Below are 24,611 nucleotides of genomic sequence, written 5' to 3' on the forward strand. Positions count from 1 at the left end.
ATATGATTTTAGTTTTTGTCTTCATAATAATTGATTTAATAAGAACATTTCTGAGACTGATGTAGCCCATAGAGAATTACTTGTCAAGTACTGAATGCATCAGTTTTCAAACTGTCATGGAAATAAATATAGTTAAGATATTATGAAAGTGAACTCACTGGGGAATTGATACTGTCCAAAAGGCCACTTGGGAGACAAGTATGTCGGCATGCTGGAAATCATTACATCAGATGTCATTGTAGATGTCCTGTTTCACTCATACTTTCAAGAATAGAAATACTTTTCAATATACAGTACACTCAGTGGTAATCTTACATCTGCTCCTCCACAATTGTACCTGCAGTGATCATTTTGTTTTTGAGCAAATTAAGATCTTCAAGTGTAAATGTGTTTGAGGACAAACTGGGCAATGATAACTGAATTAAATGGATGAGGTCGTTGTTAATGAGAGAAATGTGAGCAGCCTATAAACTGCATTTAAACTGTAAGGACCAGGCTCATAATTAAGAAGCATGGATACCATTGAATCCATAAATTCACTTACGTGCGTCAGGGAAAGATATTTGTCATTCTTGTTCAATCTGATCTCTCAGACTCCAAACCCATCACCGTAGTTGTCTCTAATTGCCTTTGTACTTCAGGTGCAATTCACGGCGGATAATAAATGCCAGCATTATGAAGAATATCCAAATCTTGTCAATGTGTAAATGGAAAGCAAAGTTTTTTGATGAAAGTTTGTTTGACCTCTTTTTATAAGTAAGCTGACCCAGATTTACTGATGTTATTCTGCTTTTCTTAAAGAAAGCACAAACTTGAATAACGATTTCCAGTTTATTTTTTTAAGAAAAGTTTAGAGTTTGCTGGAGCATGTCATCTTGCCTCATGCACTATGGTATCCCTTACTCCAAGTCTTATATATTGGAATTTTCTGTACGGATGAGCTGCCAAAGCCACTTGGTCATTTGGAACTATTGGATGTCAAGCCCAACACTCTCTCCCTTTTTATTCAATGAGATTTGGGCTTTGAGAGAAAGAAGAACACAATGGAAAGTCAAGTGAGCTTAGAAAGAAAAAAAATAATAGGGACTCAGTTTAAATGTTGAAAATGAATTTCCTGCTTCAGATGTGCGACTCTATGCTTATAATTATTCCCTCCTTTGATTGCAGCGTTGCAGCTTCGGCCATTCAAATAGTTGTGATACTAATTAGCAGATCTACCATTCCACGTTGACTTAGGGTAGTAGTTAATAATACTGTACAAGCAGCAATTTCTTGAAATGCCATGCATTTGAAGGTGTCAACAATAGAGCAAAAATTATCCTGCACCTTGCACCAGTTTGCAAATTGCGGGGCATCTCTCAGAATAAATTGCTATACAATTTACACAGTAATGGATTGCACTTTAAACTTCATTTTTTCAGCAGTTAATTGCAGGATCTTATTTCCATATTATTCACCATAATGTCTTTTCCTTTTGATGCAGGGCTGTGGACAGAAAATGTACAATTTTTTGCGTGGGACCAAACAACTGCAGATGTTAAGGTTTCTTGGGATATCCATTGGAGTAGCACAGTTACTGGCCATGATACTCACTGTTACATTCCTGTGGGCATTGTATTATGACAAAAAGGAGCCACAGGCTGGTCAAAAAAAGACTACACCCCAGCACCTTGTCTGCCATTCAGTAGAATTATTGAAACAAGCCCCCCGAAGTAGTGAACTGAAACAGGCAGGTGCAACAAACAGCTTTTACACACAGTTTGAAATCGAGGAATTGTAGCTGGACTTGGTCAAATCAATAGAATGCTGGATATATTTGATAAGAACAACTTCTGCCTTTGCACATCAATTGTCTATTAAACCACCATTCCAAGCAAAGAAACTAGAGACAGTAAAAAAAAATGACTTGATGAAGTAATCTGCAAATAATTTATTTTGATTAAGGCACTTTTATTCTGCTGCTACGTAAGATCTGCACTCGAGTGCCAGTCCCTCTGGGTGTCATTCCCTCATGACAAGATTCTTATCCTTGCCTCTATAGAGATCCAAAACAAAGGTTGATATCCAGGTTCTGGGCTTTGCCTGATTCAGTAAACTGCATAAAGATGTCAAGCATATAGTTCATCTTTTCTCAAAAGCATTCTGACCAACATAGAAGAACTTTAATTAACATTGATTTTTTTTTAATGTTATAGAGTACTTGAGCTGCTGTAATAGATCAGGTGATTAAGCTTGGCAATGAAAATTGCCAGAAATGACTGATTACTGTATTTTGGCCTGATGGGGGTGGGGAGGGGAGGGGTGTGCTTGGGGAGAGGGAAATGCAGATTCAATCAAAGTTGGTAGTACTTGTGTGTTTACATTCTGCATTAACAAATGCTGGTGTGAGTGATTTAATGTTTTGTGTTCATGTTTTGCACATAATTGCAATTCAAATTCTTGATGTTTAGAATTAACTTCTTTCTAATTCCATGTTGCAAGTCTTCACCTTTCTCATTAAAACATTAGATGTATGAGGAGCCTGATAGGATTTCTTTACTCAGAAGGTAAATGCAAATTATCTTTTATGCATTTAGCATTTAATAACTGAATATTGCAGAATACATGTATCATAATTGTCCTAATTGTGTTTCAATAATATATAGTCAAAAGGATTGTAAAGAAATATTTGGGGAGTTGGCACGCTCAGTGTAAGGTGTATACTACAATTCATTTACTGTTTAATTTTGGAAGTTGTTAATAAATTTGTTGACCAAAAGATGCAAAATAGTTTGAAATTTGCTACAAAATGATAGTATTAGCTGTTCTTATTTTTTTTTGTTCCTTTTTATTTCTTCGTTTGTGCCTCCTGAATGTGAAAAGGCAGCAGGGAGAATGAGTTACTGGAGTGGATTTTTCTGAGTTTGACTTGTCCCTTGCACTTGCAGCCTGTGTTCCTCATTCCCCCAGCTTCTCTGCACTTGGAAGCTCAATCTTGCTAGCTGCGAGTGTCTGGGAGTTGAGTGAAGCCCTGTCAGCTCTTGGGGCTCCAACGCTGCTATCAGGTGAAATGGGTGGGCAGAATAAGATCCACCCATAAAACAGTGAGTGGTGCAGTGGATACAAGCTCAAGCTCAGTGACCCCGATGTGATCTAATCATGAGTGTTGTTTCTGTGGATATACACGTTGCTCCAATATGCCAAAACTCTGCTGGCCAGTGTGTTAATTCCCTGCTTTAAATTGCTTCTGGTATAGCTTAGGTGGCAGGAAAATCAGGGAAGGGGGACGTTCCTGGGTGGTGGGGGAAATAATTGGGATTAGTTTATTTTGGGTGCTTGGTGGTCAGCATGAAAATAGTGAGCCAAGGGGCATGTTTCCAAATTGTATGACTGGAAATCCTTGCAACTATCTAATGTCATTATCTGTGCTTCTTTCAGTTTCAAAGAATGCCTGATATTTCAAAGAATTGTTTATTTTTTAATCAAATGTAGGTAATGAGTTTACAAAATCTAGAAATTCTGTTTTAAGGAAAAGGTTTAAAACACTTAAGTACGTTTTAACTAATTAAAAATTCTTGTTTGTGTTTCACCTGATTGAACCTCACTGTGGAGGTGCAGGTGTAGTGAGAACACTAATAATGGGGGGAACAGGGAAAGTTGTGCAATTACAAGACATCTGACGGAAATGAACACAGAGGCAAAGTGAACTAAAAAGGCCAACTTTGTGCTTAGTTTGCAATGTATTGGGGTGGACGGAATGAGATCAAGTTTTACGTGCACTGATTATTCAAAATCAGAGAAGGACATTATTTGCCTTATTTTAACACTGAAATTGGAAGGGGGAATAAAATGAAAGGAAAGTTGAGAGAAGAAGATTTATGGCATTGATAATAAAAAAAATCATAGCTTGCACTTTAAAGCAACTTTTTCATTAAACTGTCAAACAAAATGAAAAATGAAATGGACTTGGCAGGAGCAATTTCGACATTGAACAAAATGTTGATGCTGAAGGAAGAAAGGTGTATGGCAACACAGGCCCCTGTGATAGTCTTGGGGAATAGGAGGAGAAATGGTTCAAGGAACACTGTTATAAATGTCTCCGTGCTTCTACATGGAGGGATCCAAGACAAGAAAGCTGGAATCCATGTGAAAGATGTTTGATATTACTAAGAACTTTGTAACTATGAAAGGAATTTTAAATAGAAAGTAACGCCTGCTGCGTTCACCAGCAACTTTGATGTGTGTTGCTTGAATTTCTAGCATCTGCAGAATTCCTCGTGTTTAAGAAAGTAATTATTACCCAGTTTCCTCTTAAAAACCAATAGATTTGCTTGAATCTGGGAATAACAAGGTTGAAGTCACTTGTCCTGGAGCAATAAACCACAGACTATTATATTTTGTAACTCTGAAAACTAATCAAAAGAAAAAACACATGAACCTGGCAACTCTTGTGTGTATCTGGCTTTCTTCTTTTAGTGAGGCATTCAGATATGACATGGTGGCATGATAACGTAAGCCATTCACGTACTTGTATATAACCCATATTAAATTATGTAAACAAAGAATCTTAATTAAACAATATATTTACAATGTTACTCAAATATTACTGGAATATTAAATACACAACACACTTCCTTGAATTTCCCAACAATTAGGCTGAGAGATCTGTGTTCAGCAGAGTCAGGGATGTCAATGAGGAGAAGCAACTGCGGACAGAGCAATGAGCACAAATTGTCTTTCTCTCTCAAAAATCAAAGAAAACCTGGCGATTCTGGGCATCGGTGGAGAGTGAAAATCATCTAACATTTTAGGACAAAGATCTTCATGCCTTCGGTGAAACCACCATGCCTGACCTGCTGAGTGATTTTACCATTTTTTCCTATTTTCATTTTAATTTGATTTTTGATGTGCTCCACAGCAGGTGAGTTTGTAAGCAGATGATCGGAGGCAATCAGAAATCTAGTGTGTCATTTGTTTAAGTTTTATTTGCTGGAAATTTGCTCAATCTTTCTTTTTCGCTTTCTGAACATTGAATTCATTATTTAATCACTTTGGTAATCGTCATGTTTTGATTTCATGCTTGATTAAGGTGAAGTAAGTTGTTTGCCCTGTCCATCTCTTGCTCTTCGGCAACTTCAAGCTCAAAATATTCATATGCTTAAGTGATTTAAGGATTAAAAGTAACATCAGTGGAATCTGGTCAAAGCTTTGGATGACATTTTGGATTTTTTTAGAACTTAGAAACTGAATTTCACCTGTTTTTTTTAATGAATTCAACCATTTTGTATTTAGTACCAATTCCCAGAAAAAGCAAATTGTGCACTTGATTTGGGGAGTGGGGAGTCGGGGGTGGGGAAGGAATTGAAACAGATTTTGTGTGGTGTTCCAGCAAATAGTCCATACATTGTTTGGGACGGAACCCCACATCTGGTTGAATGCAGCTTCTGCCAATTTACTGTACAGCTATTAAAGACACACTCCCTATGGTAGACTGATGCAAATTACACTATGGTTGCCATGGAGGCAGCAGCTTTCACATTAATCAGGAAGGCATTTCAAGTCCTGGTCAATGCAATGGATGCCAGGAGAGAAGCTTTGTGTGTTAAGGGGGACCAGGGGACCGGTTGTAGAGGCCTGAAGGCAATGGCTCCAATTGTTGCCTCCACATGTTCCTCAGAATGGAACAATGCCCAGATAAGTTTTGCACTCTCACAGTTTGTGCCAGGGTGACCTGCAAATCACTGAATACAGGTGCAATGGGCCATTTCAGTAATTAGATCCAGAATCTATTCTTTGAAAATCCCTTGAATTACAGTAATATGCAGAGATTGAGCTCTGCAGCTTTCTGGAGTAGAGAATTCCAAAGACTCGCCATCTTCTGAGTGGGGAAAAGAGTTTTCCTTATTTTGTTTCCCCAAATGACGAACAGTGCAGCGTGTAATGACCTGACATTTACTGATGACTTATCTTTAAATAACATCTCAATATTAAAAACCTTGAACAGATAACAAGAAAGCATACACCACATGTGGCTAGATTATTTGGACAAAACATTTTATTGTAGCCATTTAAATAAAACAGTGGAGGTTTCAGGTTTTACATATAAAAGGGGTACAGGTTAAACTTGGCATCGCATTGACTGATTGATGGGTGCGTAAGTAATCTCTTCTGTCCATTTAATGATGAAAATTAATTCCAGCTAATTTAATTTGTTTTTGATTTATGACTTAACCATTTTGATCTTTTATTTTATTTAGCTGTCAGGAAGCCAATCAACAGTCACTAACAGCACTAATTTTAGTTTTGTTTCAGTGAGTGATCTGAATGACTGATGCATCAATTTTTCTTAAATCTCAAATATGTTGCCTGAGGTGCAAATTAATTAAATAATAATCAATGATTATCTCAAGTAAGTCATGATTGCATTCTTTTCCAAACAGAACAGCTGCATTAATTATTTAATGGAAATACATTTTGAGTGTAACTTGTGCTGAAGTCTCTTGACATGTGTAATTAACTGATCAACATCAGGTATCTAAACTCTGAAGTTTCACAAAAATATGGCAGACTTTGCAATTGGGCCTTTGTGTACTGTGAAACAGTAAAATGTAAACAACTTAACATTTAGATGATCTGTCACCTTTACTAAACTCTGAGTGATAGAGCTGGCCCCAGGGATGATTGCATTGTCACCATTGATTGCAGCTCAATATTCAACACTCATGCCTTTGAAACTCATCACTGAGCTCGAAAGCCTGAGCCTCAGTGCCTCCTTGTGCAACTGAATTCTCGATTTCCTCATTGGCAGACCCCAGTTAGTATATATCTCCTCCTCACTCGCCATTAGCACAGGTGCACCTCAGGGCTATGTGCTTAGCTGCCTGCTCTTACTTCACTTTTTACCTGCGATTGTATGGTTAAGTACAGCTCCAATGCAAATATAAGTATGTTGATGACACCATTGTTGTTGGCAGAATCAAAGGTAGTGACAAATCATTATTTAGGAGGGAAATCAAAGATCTGGTTGAGTTGTACCACTACAACAACCTCTCACTCAGTGTCAGCAAAACTAAACAGCTGGTTATTGACTACAGGAGGAAGAAGCCAGAGGTCCAAGAGTCAGTCCTCATTAGGGAAATGAAGATGGAGAAGTCAGTGGTTTTAAAATTCCTTGGCGTTAACATATCAGAGGATCTGGCCTGGGGCCAGCACATGACCATCATCACAAAGAACGTACAACAGTGACTCTACTTTCATCAAAGTGTGCGTAGATCCAACAAATTACCAAACTTCCATAGTTGCACAATGGAGATATCCTAAATGGTATCATTACTACCTGGCATGGAACCACCAGGAACAGAAAAGCTACAGAAAGTGGTGGATACAGCCCTAATAACCACAGTGAAGCTTTTCCCACTATGAAGTTCACTTATGTGGAACATTGCCACAAGAAGTGTGGGCACGTGGCCAAGTGGTTAAGGCACTGGACTAGCGACCTGAAGGTCGTGAGTTCGAGCCCCAGCCGAGGCAATGTGTTGTGTCCTTGAGCAAGGCACTTAATCACACATTGCTCTGCAACGACACTGGTGCCAAGCTGTATGGGTCCTAATGCCCTTCCCTTGGACAACATTGGTGTCGTGGAGAGGGGAGACTTGCAGCATGGGCAACTGCTGGTCTTCCATACAACCTTGCCCAGGCCTGCGCCCTGGAGAGTGAAGACTTTCCAGGCGCAGATCCATGGTCTCACAAGACTAACGGATGCCACAAGAAAGCATTATCAAAGATGGTGTTAGTATGAAATTGGAACAGCTAATGTCTTATCCTGGATTACTTTAAAACTCCTTTATCGATTTGTACTTGGACAGTTTTAAAAGGAATTCTTGTCCTCAGAAAAAAATGGGAACAGCTGAACCGAAGGCCTGGTTGGGAACCACAGTTATACCTTTGCAGCAAAGTGGAAGTGTTCCTTCATGCAATTGCCTCCACACCACTGCATGCTGGGAAAAGAGTGAATGTATAGACTAACAAATGAACATTGTTTTACTCTGGGCATGTTAAGCTTCCTAATTGTAGTGCAAAACAGAAAACCATTGGAAGAACTCTGCAGGGCCAGTAGCATCGCCAAAGGGGTGGATGACAGTTTGGATTGTGACTCTACATCAGGGCTCATCTTGACTATCTGCTCCGGATTGCCGCATCTGCAGTTTCCTTTCTGCTACATTCATCAAAAAAAAACAGGAGAGTGTACATATTTGCTAGACTTGTACTTTTATTAGACTTTTACTGACGAGTGTACAAGGCACTGTAAAACATATCGCCTTTCGTCTAGTACAGTGGTATTTTCATGACTGATCCAATTGTCTTTTTAGGAAACAAGATTTGGTTGGAGATGGTAGGAAAATCAGCAATGATAATAAAAATAAATGGCAGTATTGGGATTCTTTTCGGTAATATTGATTGATATGGCAAATGATATTTGCATCACATAAATGCCAATCTTAGCATAAACCTGGATGTTGTCCAGGTTTTGCTGCCTATGGACATGGGGTGGTTAATTATGCAGCTGAATTTATGAATGAAAAAGACCATTGCCGAAATTGTGGGTTAATACACTGCCCTGAATGCTTCTGGCTGAGTATTTTAGTTTTGTGAAATTGTTATGAACATGTATGAGGTTGAGATGAGATATTCTAAATTGAATTTCTTCACAAGTACCATTTTACATAGAAGTGATGAGTAGTCTCAAAATGCCCTATAACACACAAAAGGCATTCTATTTCTATGGAATACTGAGTATTCAAAAATCAACATGTAAAGATCCTCTTTAAAAGACAGCATATGTATTATTATACATCTTATTGGTAAAATTGTTAACTCTGTATTGCACATGCTTTTTATTTGCTCTTCCTTAGAAAATATTACAGTGGTACAGAGACAGCTGTTCTTGGTTCTGTGCTTTCTTTCAAATATCTGCCACTCCATAACCAGTTAGACAGCACCAAAGTGGTCCAGAACAGAGAAAATACCGGAGACATTATCCAAAACCAATATTTCTCAGTACCACTAGAAAATTCTGGATGTTAAAGTGTTCTTTATTCCAATAACAGTGTGAGCTTTCATACGGCCAAGCCCTATGTAATTCCTGTGTGTACGCAAGTTTTAATTACACAGATTATTTTGTAATGATGAAGATGCAGATGTAGCTGATAGCAGAGAAAACAGGATGCGATTCGAAGTAACAAATGATTAGATCAGAAATGCCAAGAAATACGTCAAAAATCAAAATGCTCAAAGCATAGTAAATTATCTCTGAAGTGAGAAACTGAATTAATGTCGTAAGTCAAAGACACACTTTAAATTACACAAAAAGTTTGTGTGTGTAGTTGGGGGAGGTGGCAGGGAACGGACAAAGAAAGAATGTTAAAGATGATTTTGGATGAGTAATAACTACTTCCTGATATTTCAGATGAAACTAGGTGCAAATATTTAAAAAAATATTAATTTGGTTTCAAAAGACTCAAACAAGTCCAGTCTCCAGTCGCTGTGCGTGACTTGAAAACTTTACATGTAATAAACCGTGGGTAATTTAAAAGCTGAGACTGATCTAACCTAACTTTCATTTCACTAAGGATATTATGTAATAACCATTATGATTTAAATAACAGTATATTTATATAAGATTCAAAAATGCAGATTAGAAATGTCCTGTGGTTGACTTATTCCTTCTGAATTCCAGCGGGGTTAAGGATAATTGTCTGATCCATTATAACAGATTGTTCAGCACAGTCGGAATAAAACATGGAACTTTCATGCTCTTTGCAGCTCAGCAAATAAACTAACAATTAGCAAGTCTTAAGAGTGATTTTTTGCATAGAATTCTTACACATCGGTTTGGATTGTGTCCCAATACAGGGAACAATATCTGTAGCAAATCTCCAGCCATTCATTTCACTAGGTCCTTTTACATCTCTGTGCACTTCCTTACAAAAGATGCTGATGCACATCCTGGCAGCTGTATAAAAGCAACAATCCTATTTGTTGGCATACCATCAACTTTCAGTGGAAAGAAAATGTAGGCTAAGTGTTTCCTTTCAATAGGTTTTGTATATGCTTTTGCTGTCATTTAATCTATTTTAATTGGACATGTAGATTTGTAAACCATTTTTTCAAGAACATTTAAATCCTTTTAAACCACTTTCAAATGACTGAACATTACAGGTATTTAAAATCATGCCTTTGATAAGAATAAGCTATTATGTAACGGTCATGGAGTAAAGGCTTCCACTGTAAAGGATCCTGCAGGCACAGCCATGGGATTGGTGCGTGGCCTGGATGAGAGTGCTGGGTTGGATTGAGCAGGAAATGGGTCATTAAATTTGAGTCCAGGATGTGGAAACCAATGAAGGGCAGAAAGACCAGTATTACAGATCCAAGGCAGAGCATAGTGTTAATACAGCACAGCAGGTTGCCACGGTACTTGCAGAATCAGTGCCACTTAGTACCTTTTATTATCCTTGTGGGCAAATGGTTCTGCATCTCAAAAAGCTTCAAAAATTACTCCTATCCCTTTGTGTGTGTTTTTTTTTACCTTATTCTTTGACTCTGTGTGCCCTGTTCTTTGAATAATTGACTATTAGCAACAGTTTCTCTCTGCTTGAATGTCTCATGATCTTTTGGTGTTCTATAAAATCTTCTCTTAAGTTCTTTGTTCCAAGGATAACAATAGCAGCTTATTCAGTTTAACTCTGTAGTTGCAATTCCTCAATCCTGAAACCTGTCCATGGAGTCTTTTCTATCATTTCTTGAAGGCCTTCACGTCCTTCATAAAATAGCAATCTAACAAGATTTGCGATGATCTCTTTGTTCTTGTATTCAGTCCCTCTGTTCATGAAGGTCAGGTTTCTACATGCCTGGGATAAAAATTCCCCAGGAAATACTCTTTGCAGAAGAACTTGGAACCCAGATCCCAGGGATGCATATTGCTAGATACTGTATGCCTAGAAAAACATGGTCCTGCTAGCACTGTGCTATATCAAGCATGACTCCCGGATAAATAAAATCGTTTGTCATTAAAATTTACTGATCACATTGCCCAGTATACCATGTAGCTAATTTGGTTTTCTTTGCTACACTGTGATTCACCTTGATTGAATGCACCAATCCCAATTCCCCCTTCTCCTTGTACTGGTGATCCCTGATCCCAGCCGACTGTCTTGACATGCTGCTGGTCTTCGATCCCTATCCCTTAAATATGCTGCCAGATCCACTTAGATCCACACCATAACCAAGTGTCAGTCCTCAAGATCCAGTTCTCTACCATCACTAATCTTCCCATCCCAGTTCCACAGCAAGAGACTGGAAAGACATATTGTACTGAAGCAAAATTCTATCCTCCACAATGATAGTGGGTCACATCTATCTTGACTCCACTTTATTTGTGCTGGTGACTTATTAAGATTAAAGATTATTTAATGGCATTTCCAGTACACAAGTGTAAAGGAGAATTAAATAATAATATAGTAGCATGGATAAAGCATTGCCTCCTGCCAATCAGCCAATGTGTGTGAATAAAGGGAGCCTTTTCTGGTTGGCTGCCATTGACTAGTGATGCCGGGACAGATTCTTTTTACGTTATATGTCAATGATTTGGATGACGGGATTGATGGCTTTGTGGCCAAGTTTGTGGATGATCCAAAGATAGGTGGAGGGGCAGGTAGTTTTAAGGAAGAAGAGAGGCTACAGAAGGATTTAGATTAGGAGAATGGGCAAATAAGTGGCAGATGGAATACAGTGTCAGGAAGTGTATGGTCATGCACTTAGATAGAAGAAATAAAATCAGAGACTATTTTCTAAATGGAGAGAAAATTCAAAAATCTGAGGTGCAAAGGGACTTGTGCAGGATTCCTGAAGGTTAATTTGCAATTTGAGTTGGTAGTGAGAAAGGCAAATGCAATGTTAGCATTCATTTCAAGAGAGTTAAAATATAAAAGCAAGGATGTAATGGTGAGGATTTTAAGTCACTACAAGGCCTCACTTAGAGAATTGTGAGCAGTCTTGGGTCCCTTATCTAAGAAAGGATATCCTGATACTGGAGAGGGTTCAAAGGAGGTTCATGAAAATGATTCCAGGATTGAAGGGCTTGTCATATGAAGATCGTTTGATGGCTCTGGACCTGTACTCACTGGGATTCAGAAGAATGATGAGTGACCTCATTGAAACTTACTAAATGTTGAAAGGCCTTGATAGAGTGGATGTGGAGAGGATGTTTCCTATGGTAGTAGGACACAGCCTCAGAATAGAGGGATGCCCTTTTAGAATGGAGATGAGGAGGAACTTCTTTTGCCAGAGAGTGGTGAATCAGCAGAATTCATTGCCACAGTCAGCTGTGGAGGCCAAATCACTGGATGTTTTTAAGGTAGAGATTGATAGTTTCTTGATTGGTCAGGCATGAAGGGACAAGGGGAGAAGGCAATAGATTGGGTTGAGAGGGAAAATAGATCAGCCATGATGAAATAGCAGAGTAGACTCGATGGGCCAAATGGCCCAGTTCTGCTCCCTTATCTTATGGTCTCATAATTGTTTCTCCAGGTCCGATGAAGCACAAAGAAACACAGTAAGATTAGGAATGGAATAATAATAAAAACCACAATAAATATAAATACATAAAATAGCTTATATACATATATTAATTGTATGTCCCTAAAATGATGCCTGGCACAGGAAGTGTCCGTACATAACGTGATTGACAGGAAATGATAAAGTACAGATGGTTGTGGGTGTGGAGGGGTGGGTGTCAATCAGTCTTGCTGCTAGGGGAAAGTAACTGTTTTTGAGTCTGGTGGTACTGGCGTGGACACTATGTAGCCTCCTCTCTGATGGGAGTGGGACAGACAGTCCATGACCAGGGTGGGTGGGATCCTTCATGATGTTACTGGCCCTTTTTTTGGCACTTTGCTATATATATGTCCTTGATGGCAGGGATGCTGGTGCCAGTGATGATTTGGGCAGTTTTGACTGTCCATGTAGATCCTTCCTGTCTGTTGCAGTGCAGTTCCTATACCATGCAGCTTATTAGGATGCTGTCTTCTGTAGAATGACGTGAGCATAGCCCAGCTCTCTTTAGTGTCCTCAGAAAGCAGAGGAATTGGTGAGCGTTCCTGATTGTCTATGATGTGCTCTGGGACCATGAGATATTGTGCGAGTTGAGCACTCCCAGGAGTTTGAAACTGCTCGCAGTTTCCTCTGCTGTGCCACTGAAGTAAAGAGAGGTGTGAGTTCTCCTAAAGTCAATAACCATCTCCTTTGTCTTATTGACATTGAGGAAAAGGTTATTTGCCTTGCACCAGGCCTTGAGCTCTCTGACTAGATGAAGGAAGCACAGCAGCTACTGACAGAAGTGGAAATTGAATGCAATAAAGTTGGACTTCACCTAAACGCTAAAAAGACAGAGTACATGGCGTTTAACTGCGACAAGGGTACTCTCAAGACCGTAGAGAATGATACCATTAAGGAAGTCTTTGACTACAAGTACCTTGGGCCAAGAATGATGAGTTTGGAGAAGGACATAAAGATATGGAAGGCACTGGCGTGGAGGGCTATGAACGACATGAAGGAAATCTGGAAGTTGAACCTGACCAGAGGGCTTAAAAAGAGGATTTTCATAGCAGTCATAGAGTCCGTTCTCACGTACGGATGCGAGATGTGGACACTCACCAAGACAATGCGAAAGTCTCTGGATAGTTGCTATACACAAATGCTCCGAATGACTCGACGTGAGTTGGCAACAGCACATGATGAACGTCGAGCTCTGTAACAACCTACCGATGCTCACCACTAAAATTGAGGAGAGAAGGCTGCAACTAGTGGGGCACTGTCTATGCCACCCGGAGCTACCTGCCAGCCTAGTCATCATATGGGAGCCCAAGCACGGGAGGATGAACCCTGGGCGCCCTCCCAAGACCATGGTCAACACGCAGCACGGCTAATGTAGATGAACTGAACACACTGATGAGGGAGAGGGAGAAGTGGAGAGTCTGTCATCGTGCCCAACGCCGGCCCCCTAGGCCTGAGTTGATGTAGTAGTAGTAGTAGACCTTGAGCTCTTCCACTTCCTCTCTGTAGCCACCTTATTATTGTTGGTGGTGAGCCCCACTACTGTTGTGTCATGGCAAACTTTACAATGTGATTGCTTGGGTGTTTGGCCAGGCAGTCATGTGTAAGCAGAGTGTACAGCAATGGGCTCAGCACACAGCCCTACGGGGCACTCCCTTTTGAGGATGATAGGGAGGGAGGAGTGGTTTGCATCCAGACTTCCTAATGGAATGAACCCAGTCAGTCTGAGCTGGCAGCAAAATCTCAAGCTTCATCACACTAAGCACTGGTTTGCCCCAGAGCTGTGTGTTCAGCCCACTGTTGTTCAGGCAGCTGACTCAAAACTGCACTTCCAGATTCAGCTCAAACTGCACCATCAAGTTTGCTGAGAATACACGGTGGCTGGCTTCATCTGCAATGACGATGAGTCGGCATACCGAGAGGTAGCGAGGCTTGTCAAAGGGCATGAGAACAACAACCCGAGCCTCAACGTGAACAAGACAAAAATGATAGTGGACTTCAGGAAGGTACAGGTCGATTACTCTCCATTGCTCACACAATGGCTCTGCTGTGGAGAGAGTGAAGAGCATGAAGTTCCTTGGTGTGCACATAATGAACGATCTAACCTGGACCTACAACACCCCCCTCACTTTCTGAGGAGTCTGAGGCCTGCGAGACTCCCTGCCCCCATTCTAAGAACTTTCTATAGGAACACCATCCAGAGTGTCCAGTCTGGCTTCATCACTGTGTGGTACGGAGGTGCAAGGCATCAGACTGTAAGACCCTTCAGAGGGCCACTGGGGAGGCCCCTCCCCATTTGTGACATTCACTGGGAATGTTGCAGACTTCCCTGTAACAGCTTTTTCTCTCAGGGTGTGAGACTAAAGAATACTCTACCACACTGAGGACTGTCACTAGGTCAGTGTATTGTTTCTGCATACTGTACTGTTTACCTGTGCTGTACACTGCGAGCATTTTGAATTCTATTTTAACTTATTTATTGTAATATTTTGGTTTATGTGCGGTGTGTGATATATAATATGTTTTGTGGGTGCACCATGGCCCAGCGAAACTGTTTTTCATTTGGTTTGTGTATACATATGTGACGATTGGCAGTGGTCGTTTAGTTCTGAAGGTGTAGAGTTCTTTGGTACAGGGATGATGGTAGCTGATTTGAAACATTCTTATTTAATGATGTATTAGAATTTCTAGGGAAACGTTCTAGCACCGTCAAAGATTTTATACTCAGGTCCCTAGGCTTTTGCAAACCTCTTAGTACTGTGCCATATAGTCTATTTTGTAAATCCCAGTTTTTCTGCAAATATGCAACTCTGTACTTTAATGTATTAAATTTTATCAGTCACTAGTTTGTCTGATCTACTAGCTACCCATGTTCTTGTACAGTCTATTATTCTTGTGTTCACTACTAATCACACCTCCAAGTTTGTTATCTTTTACAACATTTGGATGACCTGAAGTTTGCCACAGGGTATGCAGTACGTTGAAACGTTGGAATAGGGAAGTATTGGAACATGGTCCTAAACGGAAGCAAGAGTGGACTGTGGATGGGGCAGGGTAAGGATGGGTGATGTTACAGGGGTAGAAATCAATGGTACTTGTGAAAAAGAACTGTAATTAGAAAGTCAGCAAAGTTGCAAAATGTGTTTTAAAAGAGCAAAATTGGAAAGGATACTGAGTTTACAGTGAAGGAAAAACATGGTAGCTCTGATGTCCACAATCCATAATTGGAGAAAAGTATGCCTCATTTAAGCCTGAGGGTCATATCAGAAGCTTTATAGCAGTGACTTTGAAAAGAGTGAGAGAGGAAAGACTGGATCTCATCAGTGTAGGTGGATTGTAACAGTAATTGGTCAATCAAGTAAATACATGGTACTACCCAGATAATTAAAGAACCCGAATGCTTCCTTTTTTAAAATTTTAATAAAGAAACTTATTTTGTGGGAAACAACTGGCCTTCAATGAATAATACATTATTGAAGTGACATAAAACACGTGCTCAAAAATTAAAACATTTTAATCTCAACTTTCATACATGGGAATCATTTTATGTATCTTATGTCTCTAATGTTTCTTTGTTTTCAAAAACTATGTGAATACACAATTTTTGATTGCAGATTCAATCGAATACTTCCATTTCAACAACACATTATTTCTGTGTATATATTACAGTTCAAGTTGTTTAGCTCATCTATTCTCTTTACCACTGTAAGTTCTAAGCGTTACATTCTATTTCCCAATTGCACATGTTGTCTCCAGAAATACTTTGTTGTTATCTTGTACCATTCTCATACTATCTGGTCTGGACAACTTATCTGTAGATAGTTTACAAGCCAACCTTCAAGTAGTTAAGAAAATGAATGTTGTTCGTTTATCAAGCATTATTGCCAATTACAATACCAACTCTTCCAACTGAAGCATGCAGACAGTTTTACTTCTTTGAGCATAATAGGTGGCAAATTATGCTGCTTCATTAAAGTGAAACCTATGAAAGCTGTTTAAATACAAAACAGCGAAGATGTTGAACTCATAAACACTACGAAGTTACAACTAATTTACAGCACAGAGCATTGCACACTGTAATCATTTTACAACCCAGGACGATAAGTCTGACAGATTTCTGAGTCACTCATACAAACACAACTTTAAGGGCACTATTATTGAAACTGCTCAGAAAAACAGTGATAAAAATTTAAGAGGGAACTTTGCATAAGTAATACATGGGTGTACATTGGAAAATCGAGGTGCAATTCTGTTATCATTGACTGTAAAAGTATGAAGCAATTTTTTTTTGTTTACGTCCAGATATTTTTCAGATGTTAAGTATTGCTGTGTTACTTTCCAGTGCTTCAGCCAGAACCCAATCTATGGGAAACAAAGAATAAAACCTCAGCATCATCTTCTTATTTTTCTTTCCAAGCACAATGCCCTATTTGACAGCACACCATTAAAGTTCACATTTGTGAACTTGATATATTAGTTTAGATATAATGGCATTACAAAAAAATAGAGGGAGGTTTACAGCCTTGCCTCAGAACTTCAATCATGCAAGCTTGAAGCTTCTGCAATTGTAACCTCTGTTTGAAGCACTGTATCATTCGTGTTTTTTGTTTGTCTGGAGTATAGGAAGCCAGGGAGAGCTTAACTCCACTGAAACATGCTCTTCAATATTGAGCATGCAGATAATGGTTCACTTTCCTTGGAACTGTGGCTGAGAGTATAGAATATTCTGCTCTCCAAAATAGCTTAGTGTCATTTTAAGGAAAACAACAGGTTTAAGTATTTAAATATTACTACACTCAAAATCCCCAATTAAAAACGTTGTACCTAATACTGAAAATTAGTACTTTTAAAGGTACTGACTCAAAAATATACATATATTTATAGCAAGAACAACTTCCATAGCTGCAGGTGATTGGAGCACATAGCTTGCTGAATAATCATCCACTAAGTTCCATATAAATCTGGGAGTCCATGCAGAAAGAGCAGTCTTTTAATCTTACTGCAGCTGCAATGAAGGAGGATAAAACCTGTCGTACACATCAATTAAAAGTTCACTCATTCAAGTGCTTGCCTGAAAATTGCTTGCACTCGCTATAAGCAACAAAAGACAAGCTCATATAGGAAAGAAAATTTAAAGAAACTTGGGTGCAGCTACTCTAGCTGTCAGCCTCAACACAACATTTTTGAATTTAAGGTGTATTATTCACAAGTTTTTATTGTAGTGTAAACTATTAATATAAACCATCAATCAAAACACATTACTACAATTATTTTTCCATCTGGTATTAACTAAACAGTCTTTCAATGACTAATGGCCAACTAGCAAAGTTTCCAAGGTACCCTATACATTTCCCTCTAATAACAGATCCTGATTTTGGTGAAGTGTTGAACGTGCCCACTGTATAGAAAAACAATGAATGTTAGGTAATGCCTCAAGGAGTATTCAACATGCATTGCTGTGGTCTTCGTTTAATTTAATCGATCCACTGCTAACAATTATTTTCTAACTTAAACAGGTTTGTTTTACTTTTGTTGTATACATGTTGCTGTAAAGATGAAAAGTTCTGAAAGTTGGTTTTGTTGTTCCTCCCCCATGCACACTGTTCCAGTTCATGAGTACTTATAATAAAACAAGCATTTGGGGTCGAACATGTAGCATAAATGAAAATGTTTCATTGTGCTCAACTGCAAAGGAATTATTGCAGAATTGTTTTCAAGCTTAATGTTACCTTCTTTTGCTCATCTCACTATCAATGTTACATAACTCTGAGGTCAAACTTCACTGATAAATATCTTCAGTGCGATGATCAGTGTTATCATGGACTTCACAATGCAAAACTATCTGGGAAAGCACTGATGTTCACCACTTGCCCTCCAAGCTGTGATGTTCGTTTCTACTTCCTCAATAGCAGGAACAACACAGGTGGTCAGATGACTTTCCAGGCTCACGTTTGACGTGGTAAGATTTTTAAAGTGCTGACACTTTTACAATGTTGGTTTCTGCTTGTTCTGGAGAGTCAGGCCTGTCATCTCCTTCGGATGTTGCGATAAGAGGACTGGGCATGCTTATTACTGCTGTTGTTATGTATGATTGCTCACAATTTAGTTTGACACTTTCCTCTAACTTTGCGTTCAGACTGGATCGGCTGGAAGAACGAACACAGCTTGTGTTAGCCATGAGTATACAGGTGAGTTACTAAAATAAAGTTTCACAAGCACCAACAGAATATAAATATAAATGTAATACAAGTCAAGGTTTACAACAAAATTGTCATTGGAATAGACATTTAATTGATTTACTAAATCAATATTTTGGTTTAATTGAACTTAATTAGGCCCACTTTCATAGTTAGATACATTTAATAAGAACATTTAATTTAAAATACAACTAACTGATGATCTTAATGTTCTTAATTTCTAAGTAAAACACTGTGCAGGTGACATTCAATTTGGCACATATGAACACTGCCCTGGAACTAGTTCTACAATGTCCAGGTGTGAGTGGCAGCACTGGCCACTGCATTGCATCTCTATGCATCCGGTTAAAATTTATTTCTGGATGCAGTGCATGAGAACCAGAATTGGTCCATTTGGCTCATCTGTATATCCAGATCAGCTTTGGGAGGGGGATATAATAAAGGGCACAAGCGAGAGGTGTTTGGGCTTAATCACCAAGAATGTGGAATGGGGACCATCTAAGCTCCCCCTGGCCTTGTAAAAATTTAAAGTTCCTTTTCCATGGCTGCAGGTTTGCTGAAGAAGCCTCCTTGAGAAGGCTGTAATGCCTGCTCTGTGCATTTTACCTTTCAAAGCCTCAGTCTGAAATTTATGCCAGGAAGCGTCATACGCATTTTTGAACATAAAGTTTAACGCTCAGCTTCCTGGTGTTACTACTTTAGCAGTAAAGAAATGGTTGGAGAACACGACAGGATACTGAAATGTGGACTTGTCCCTACTACAACAGTGGCTCCATTTTCAAGGGTGCAACAGCATAATGGAGAGTAAGATGCAATACAGTTTAGGGTCATGCACTTTTGTAGAAGGAATAAAGATGAAGACTCCTTTCTAAACGGGGAGCAAGCTGAGAAATCAGAGGTGCAAGAGGTCTTGGGAGTCCTTGTGCACAAGGACACCCTAAAGTTTAACTTGCAGGTCAGATTAGTGGTAAGGTAAATGCAATGTTAGCAATTATTTCAAGAGGACTAGAATATGAAAGCAAGGATGTAATGGTGAGGCTTTATAAAGTATTGGTCAGACCACACTTGAATTATTGTGAGCAGTTTTGGGCCCTTTATCTAAGAAAGGATGTGCTGGCATTGGAGAGGGTCCAGAGAAGGTTCACAAGAATGATCCCAAGAATGAAAGGGTTAATATATGAGCAATGTTTGATAGCTCTGGGCCTGTACGCATTGGAGTTTGGAAGAATGAGGGAGAAATTTCATTGAAACCTATCAAATATTTAAAGGCCTAGATAGAATTGACGTGGAGAGATGTTTCTGATAGAGGGGAGTTTAGGACCTGAGGGCACAGCCTCTGAATAGAATGATTATAATTTAGAACAGAAATGAGGAATTTCTTTAGATAGAAGGTGGTGAATCTGGTGAATTGATTGCCACGGATCGCTGCGGAGGCCAAGTCATTGAGTATACTTAAAGCGGAGGTTGATAGGTTCTTGATTAGTAATGGTTTTAAAGGTTATGGGGAGAAGACAGGAGAATGGGTTCAAGAGGGATAAATCAGCCATGGTGGAATGGCAGAGCAGATTCAATGGGCTGAATGGCTTAATTCTGCTCTTATATCTTATTGTCTTAAGGTCCAAGATGCAGCAAAAGTGAAATGCATCTCTAAAGGAGAGCATGATGGAGGCTAGGTTTATGGGTCCAAGTCATGTGGTGCCTAGCCAAGAGGCAGGTTCACACCTTTTGCATTTACCACAGATCTTCATGCAGCAAATGAAATGGCAAACAGCTGGTGTTCAGTTTCATTCCTACAAGTGTAATGTTTGTTTCTCTCTGATAAGTGACAGGACTTTCTGCACAGGGCCCCACCCAAGTCATGTAAACTAACATGACCTTATGTGTTTTGAACTCTCTGGCAATATAATTCATTTGAAATATAATTCCAGGGCTGTGAGTCATAGGACTAATGCAATTTTTAACCTATTGTTTATCATTAGTTATTGCAATGTGAATGCTCTAAGACTAGATTTTTTTGCACAAAAGGAAGTTGGTTGTACAATTTATTGATTATTTTCTTTTAATTTGCTATTGGTTTCTACAATTTTTCTTATTATGCTAAAAGGATTGGTTCACTAAGGTAATTTTTAAAATATAGAAGTACTTAGTAGTACCTGTTGGAGAGCCCACTCTCCTGCAAACATCGAATCTGAATAGTACTGAGTTCCTGTACATTTCCTGGGTGACTGCTAGAAGTATTTGAATTTGGGAGGCGGAAAGGCTTTTTGCTTCGCCTGGAACAACATGTTCCAGTTAAACCATGTTGAGAGGAGAAAGAACTGTGCGAATTTGATCGATTTCTTGTGGATTCTTCTAGACAGTTCTCTTCATACGTTTGTTCATCCACAAAATCATGATTCTGATTGAAAGAGGAAAAGAAAAGGAAAATATTTTACAGGTCAGTTTAAAAGAAACTTTGGTGGTTCATTTCTTCTTAGAAGAAGGTTACATTGGAAGCATCAAGGTTTGGCTGACTGGTCTCAATGCAAGTTACAAATAATGGCTGTTTAACAATCTGTTGAGTTCCAACTATAGGACTCCCACATTTCAGGAGCTGCAGAGAAATTGATTTTCCTGCATTTCTATTTTTCTTTCTTTTAGCAGAGATGATAAAGATTTTAACACCACAAATGAGAAATAGTGCTTTGTTACCAATCAGACAAATTACATAGAAGGATTGTACAAGAGTACAAATACAAATTTTAAACACTTCATGTGAAATGGCATTGTACCCATGAAAGTCCAGATCACTGACAGAGTAATAAAGATGTAAAGTCATGCTGTGTGTGCTGGCTATTATCCTCAATTACTGAGCTGTGCTCTGTCTGGAACTGAGGCATGGGATAGAGTGTGGTAAGTTAATACAGGGAGTAATCTGTAAAATCTGAAAATCAAGAAGACATTTAAGCGATAGTTGGGTGCAATTAAGCAGTGATGATTATCTGAAATTCCCATTCTCTTGTTTAACCTGTTCAAAAATAATTGCGCTTGTAGTAAAATTTGTAATAGCTGATAGACAATTTTCATATCATATTTATATGTCAATAGTGCATCAGTGAAATTAAACTGGTTAGTCCAGTGAAGCAGTGTCATTGCTTGGAGCACATAGAAACATTCTGTTTTGAAATCCTGCAATCCATCTGGGCCATCATAATGAGAAAATGATCTTCTTTTAGAAAGACAATAAGCTTTCTGAAGCGTTAAATATATGTGGTTGCAGAAATATTAAAGATTTGAACTGCAATCAAACTTATAATAAAAACAAATTCTGCGCTAAGAACACACAGATCCCAAAGACATCCTTAGTTTTCGGTTAGGGAGTCATTACAAATTTTGTATTTTACAATTTAGCAGTTGTATTAAATGCTATGTTCTACCGTATTTTTCATTGAATATTTTGTAAAATTTTATGGATCAGTAACTTAATTGATTCACTGTGCATAAAATCAGCATATATTAACCCTTGAAAAGTGTACATCCCAACAAATCCAGAATTCAGTTCATCTCAATAAATAACCAAACGAGTAATCAGCAAAGAAGCTTTGGCACAATCACAGAATACCAGGGCACAACACAAACATCTATAGATTGTCAATGCATTAGCAGCTGCACATAAAATGAAGTTAAACACTTAAAATTCAAATAACTCTGACATGAACAATCAGACTGGTACCTTAATGGATGCTGAAGACCGAATTGATAAGAGGGGATCATCCTCAAGATAGGACAATCCCTATATGGTAACATGCCAACAGAAAAGAAAAAAATGACTAATGCATCTGAAAAGCTTAAAATGAGTATTCAAATATCTGAACAAAACAGAAGCATTGCCTCTGGCATCTTTATTACCTGGGAGTACAGCACTGTGAATTACATTGTAATATCTGCAGTCACTTTATGTTGAAGATACTTAATAGTAGTTTAAAATTGTTGCTTTGGGCAAATTCTAATTAAAATAAATATATCAATAAAATATTAACGAACAGTTAAAGGGGAAATTTAAGTACATTTTAAATATTGTTCTAAAGTCTCCTGTTTCATTCTTGAATTGAAAAATAATTACAATATACTGAATGCAGTATGCTTTAATCCAATTATATTTAGTGTTCAGAAGTGAATTTTCATCTGTTTTCAATAGTTATCCTCTTGAAGTTTAGAAGTGATTTATTAGCAGTGAGTTGACAATAGAGTTTGAAATGCAGGTAAACAGCACTGGAAAACAATGGCCTGATCTTAGAAGGCTTTTAGAAATTTGTGGTAACAGGATCCTAATGAGGGAAATAATGGTTATCTTTTGATAATTTACAAGAAGATCAAAATACATTTTCTTCAGATTTCATAACATGACATTGTCTTCAAATGAGTATTCAGTAATGTAATAGGAATAAACAATAAGGAATGAGTATGCTTTATTGCAGGGGTGGTGAACCTTTTTGAGAGCATGTGCCCAAATTGGCGATAATTTTCTGTAAAGTTCTTTCGCGTGTCGTAGTAAAGGTGCCCACTCTAGCCATGCCTCTTTAACATATTATGGTCTTACATTCCCCATCAATGAATCATTTGCTACCTCATTTGGCAGTAAAGATAATCATTATGTTTTCTTTCCTGTTATGGGTGGGGTTTAAAGAATCGAGGGGCGGCACTGCACCCCGTATGTCAACAAATTACTTGATTCTGTCATTGTGGACATATGTGCCATAGGTTCGCCATCCTTGCTTTATAATTTGAATGTGGTTTTATCTTTATACTGGGTAGACTGGCAGAGTAATCTTTCAGTTCTGGGTTCTGCATCTAACTGCATGACCCTGATGTAAAGTGAGCTGGGGTATTGTGAGGACAGTTCTTTACAATTCTTTTCAAAGATGTCATGAAGATGATTAAGGTTGAAAATAAAAGATAAAAGTCCCTGTAATGCAGCAGGTTAATAGGGACTCTAATGAAGCAGAATAGAAGATCTTCAAACTTGTTCTCAGATCTGATCTGAAGATAACTTGTAATGAAAATAGGTAGCTAAAATGGGAAATTTCATCCTGTTCATTCATTTCTCAGCAAGATGTGAATCCTTAATGGGCAGTTATATATCAAAAAGAATATTATCACTTTGAGAGAAATGATGTTGGCAAGAGAATACTATAGGCATACTATTGCAAATGACGTGCCTGCATTTCACAGTAATTCTAAACCCTGCAAATTTGCTTGCATTTTCAGACATATATTGGCCCAATATTTATCTACAAATACAACACAATTCTATGAAAACTATAAATGAACGATTCTGAGTGTATTTCTCAACAGTAGATTGAATCTTCAGTTTTTTCTCTAACACTGGTTGCCAGTGGCTTGAAATAATTCCTTGAATATGCTACTTTAATCCAGTCATTAATCTGTGGTTTATTTTTCATTAACTGCTTATTTTCTGCATGTTTACATAGTATGTTTCTTTGGAAAGAGTGTCCTTCAGTAAACATTCAAAACAATTGCCAGGTTGAAATGAACCACAATTTGAAGTCTTGCAAGATGATTAGGATGATGTATCACTAAGAGCTAATTGTTTCACCAGCTGGAATAAATTCCTAGAACACCATCCATCACAGCTGTTCTTGTGTCCCTAAATTCAGCTACGAATTAGAAAGCTAAAAGAGGTAAATCTTGATGCTAATTTTTCCTCTTCATGTGTGTTCAGTCCAACCTCTCCACATGGTCTGCTCCTAATGTTTTGCACAGGTTACTCTTTCAGGTATTGTAGCTGTTCAATGCATTGCGCTGTTGAAGGGTGTTTCTGGT

At 38.5% G+C, this 24,611-nt stretch overlaps 2 protein-coding genes across 8 annotated transcripts in view; one reads left to right on the forward strand and one right to left on the reverse strand.

Moving 5' to 3' along the window:
* tspan12 (tetraspanin 12) overlaps positions 1-2,301 on the forward strand; it is a 41,002-nt gene extending 38,701 nt beyond the window's left edge. For all 6 annotated transcript variants that reach the window (XM_072269356.1, XM_072269354.1, XM_072269351.1 and 3 more), the window contains one exon: positions 1,484-2,301. In XM_072269356.1, the coding sequence (XP_072125457.1) occupies positions 1,484-1,780 (297 nt within the window). In that variant the 3' untranslated portion in view covers positions 1,781-2,301. The remainder of the gene's footprint in view (positions 1-1,483) is intronic.
* Positions 2,302-18,559: 16,258 nt separating this feature from the next.
* Positions 18,560-24,611, reverse strand: part of kcnd2 (potassium voltage-gated channel, Shal-related subfamily, member 2) — a 387,984-nt gene continuing 381,932 nt past the window's right edge. Inside the window, exons 5-7 of one of the 2 annotated variants that reach the window (XM_072269358.1) lie at positions 22,501-22,560; positions 20,942-21,186; positions 18,560-18,737 (exon numbers count right to left, since the gene is read on the reverse strand). In XM_072269358.1, the coding sequence (XP_072125459.1) occupies positions 18,560-18,737; positions 20,942-21,186; positions 22,501-22,560 (483 nt within the window). The remainder of the gene's footprint in view (positions 18,738-20,941; positions 21,187-22,500; positions 22,561-24,611) is intronic. The other variant, XM_072269359.1, reaches the window with a different exon arrangement.

Source organism: Mobula birostris, chromosome 9, assembly GCF_030028105.1.
Source record: "Mobula birostris isolate sMobBir1 chromosome 9, sMobBir1.hap1, whole genome shotgun sequence".
Classification (NCBI taxonomy): Eukaryota; Metazoa; Chordata; class Chondrichthyes; order Myliobatiformes; family Myliobatidae; genus Mobula; species Mobula birostris.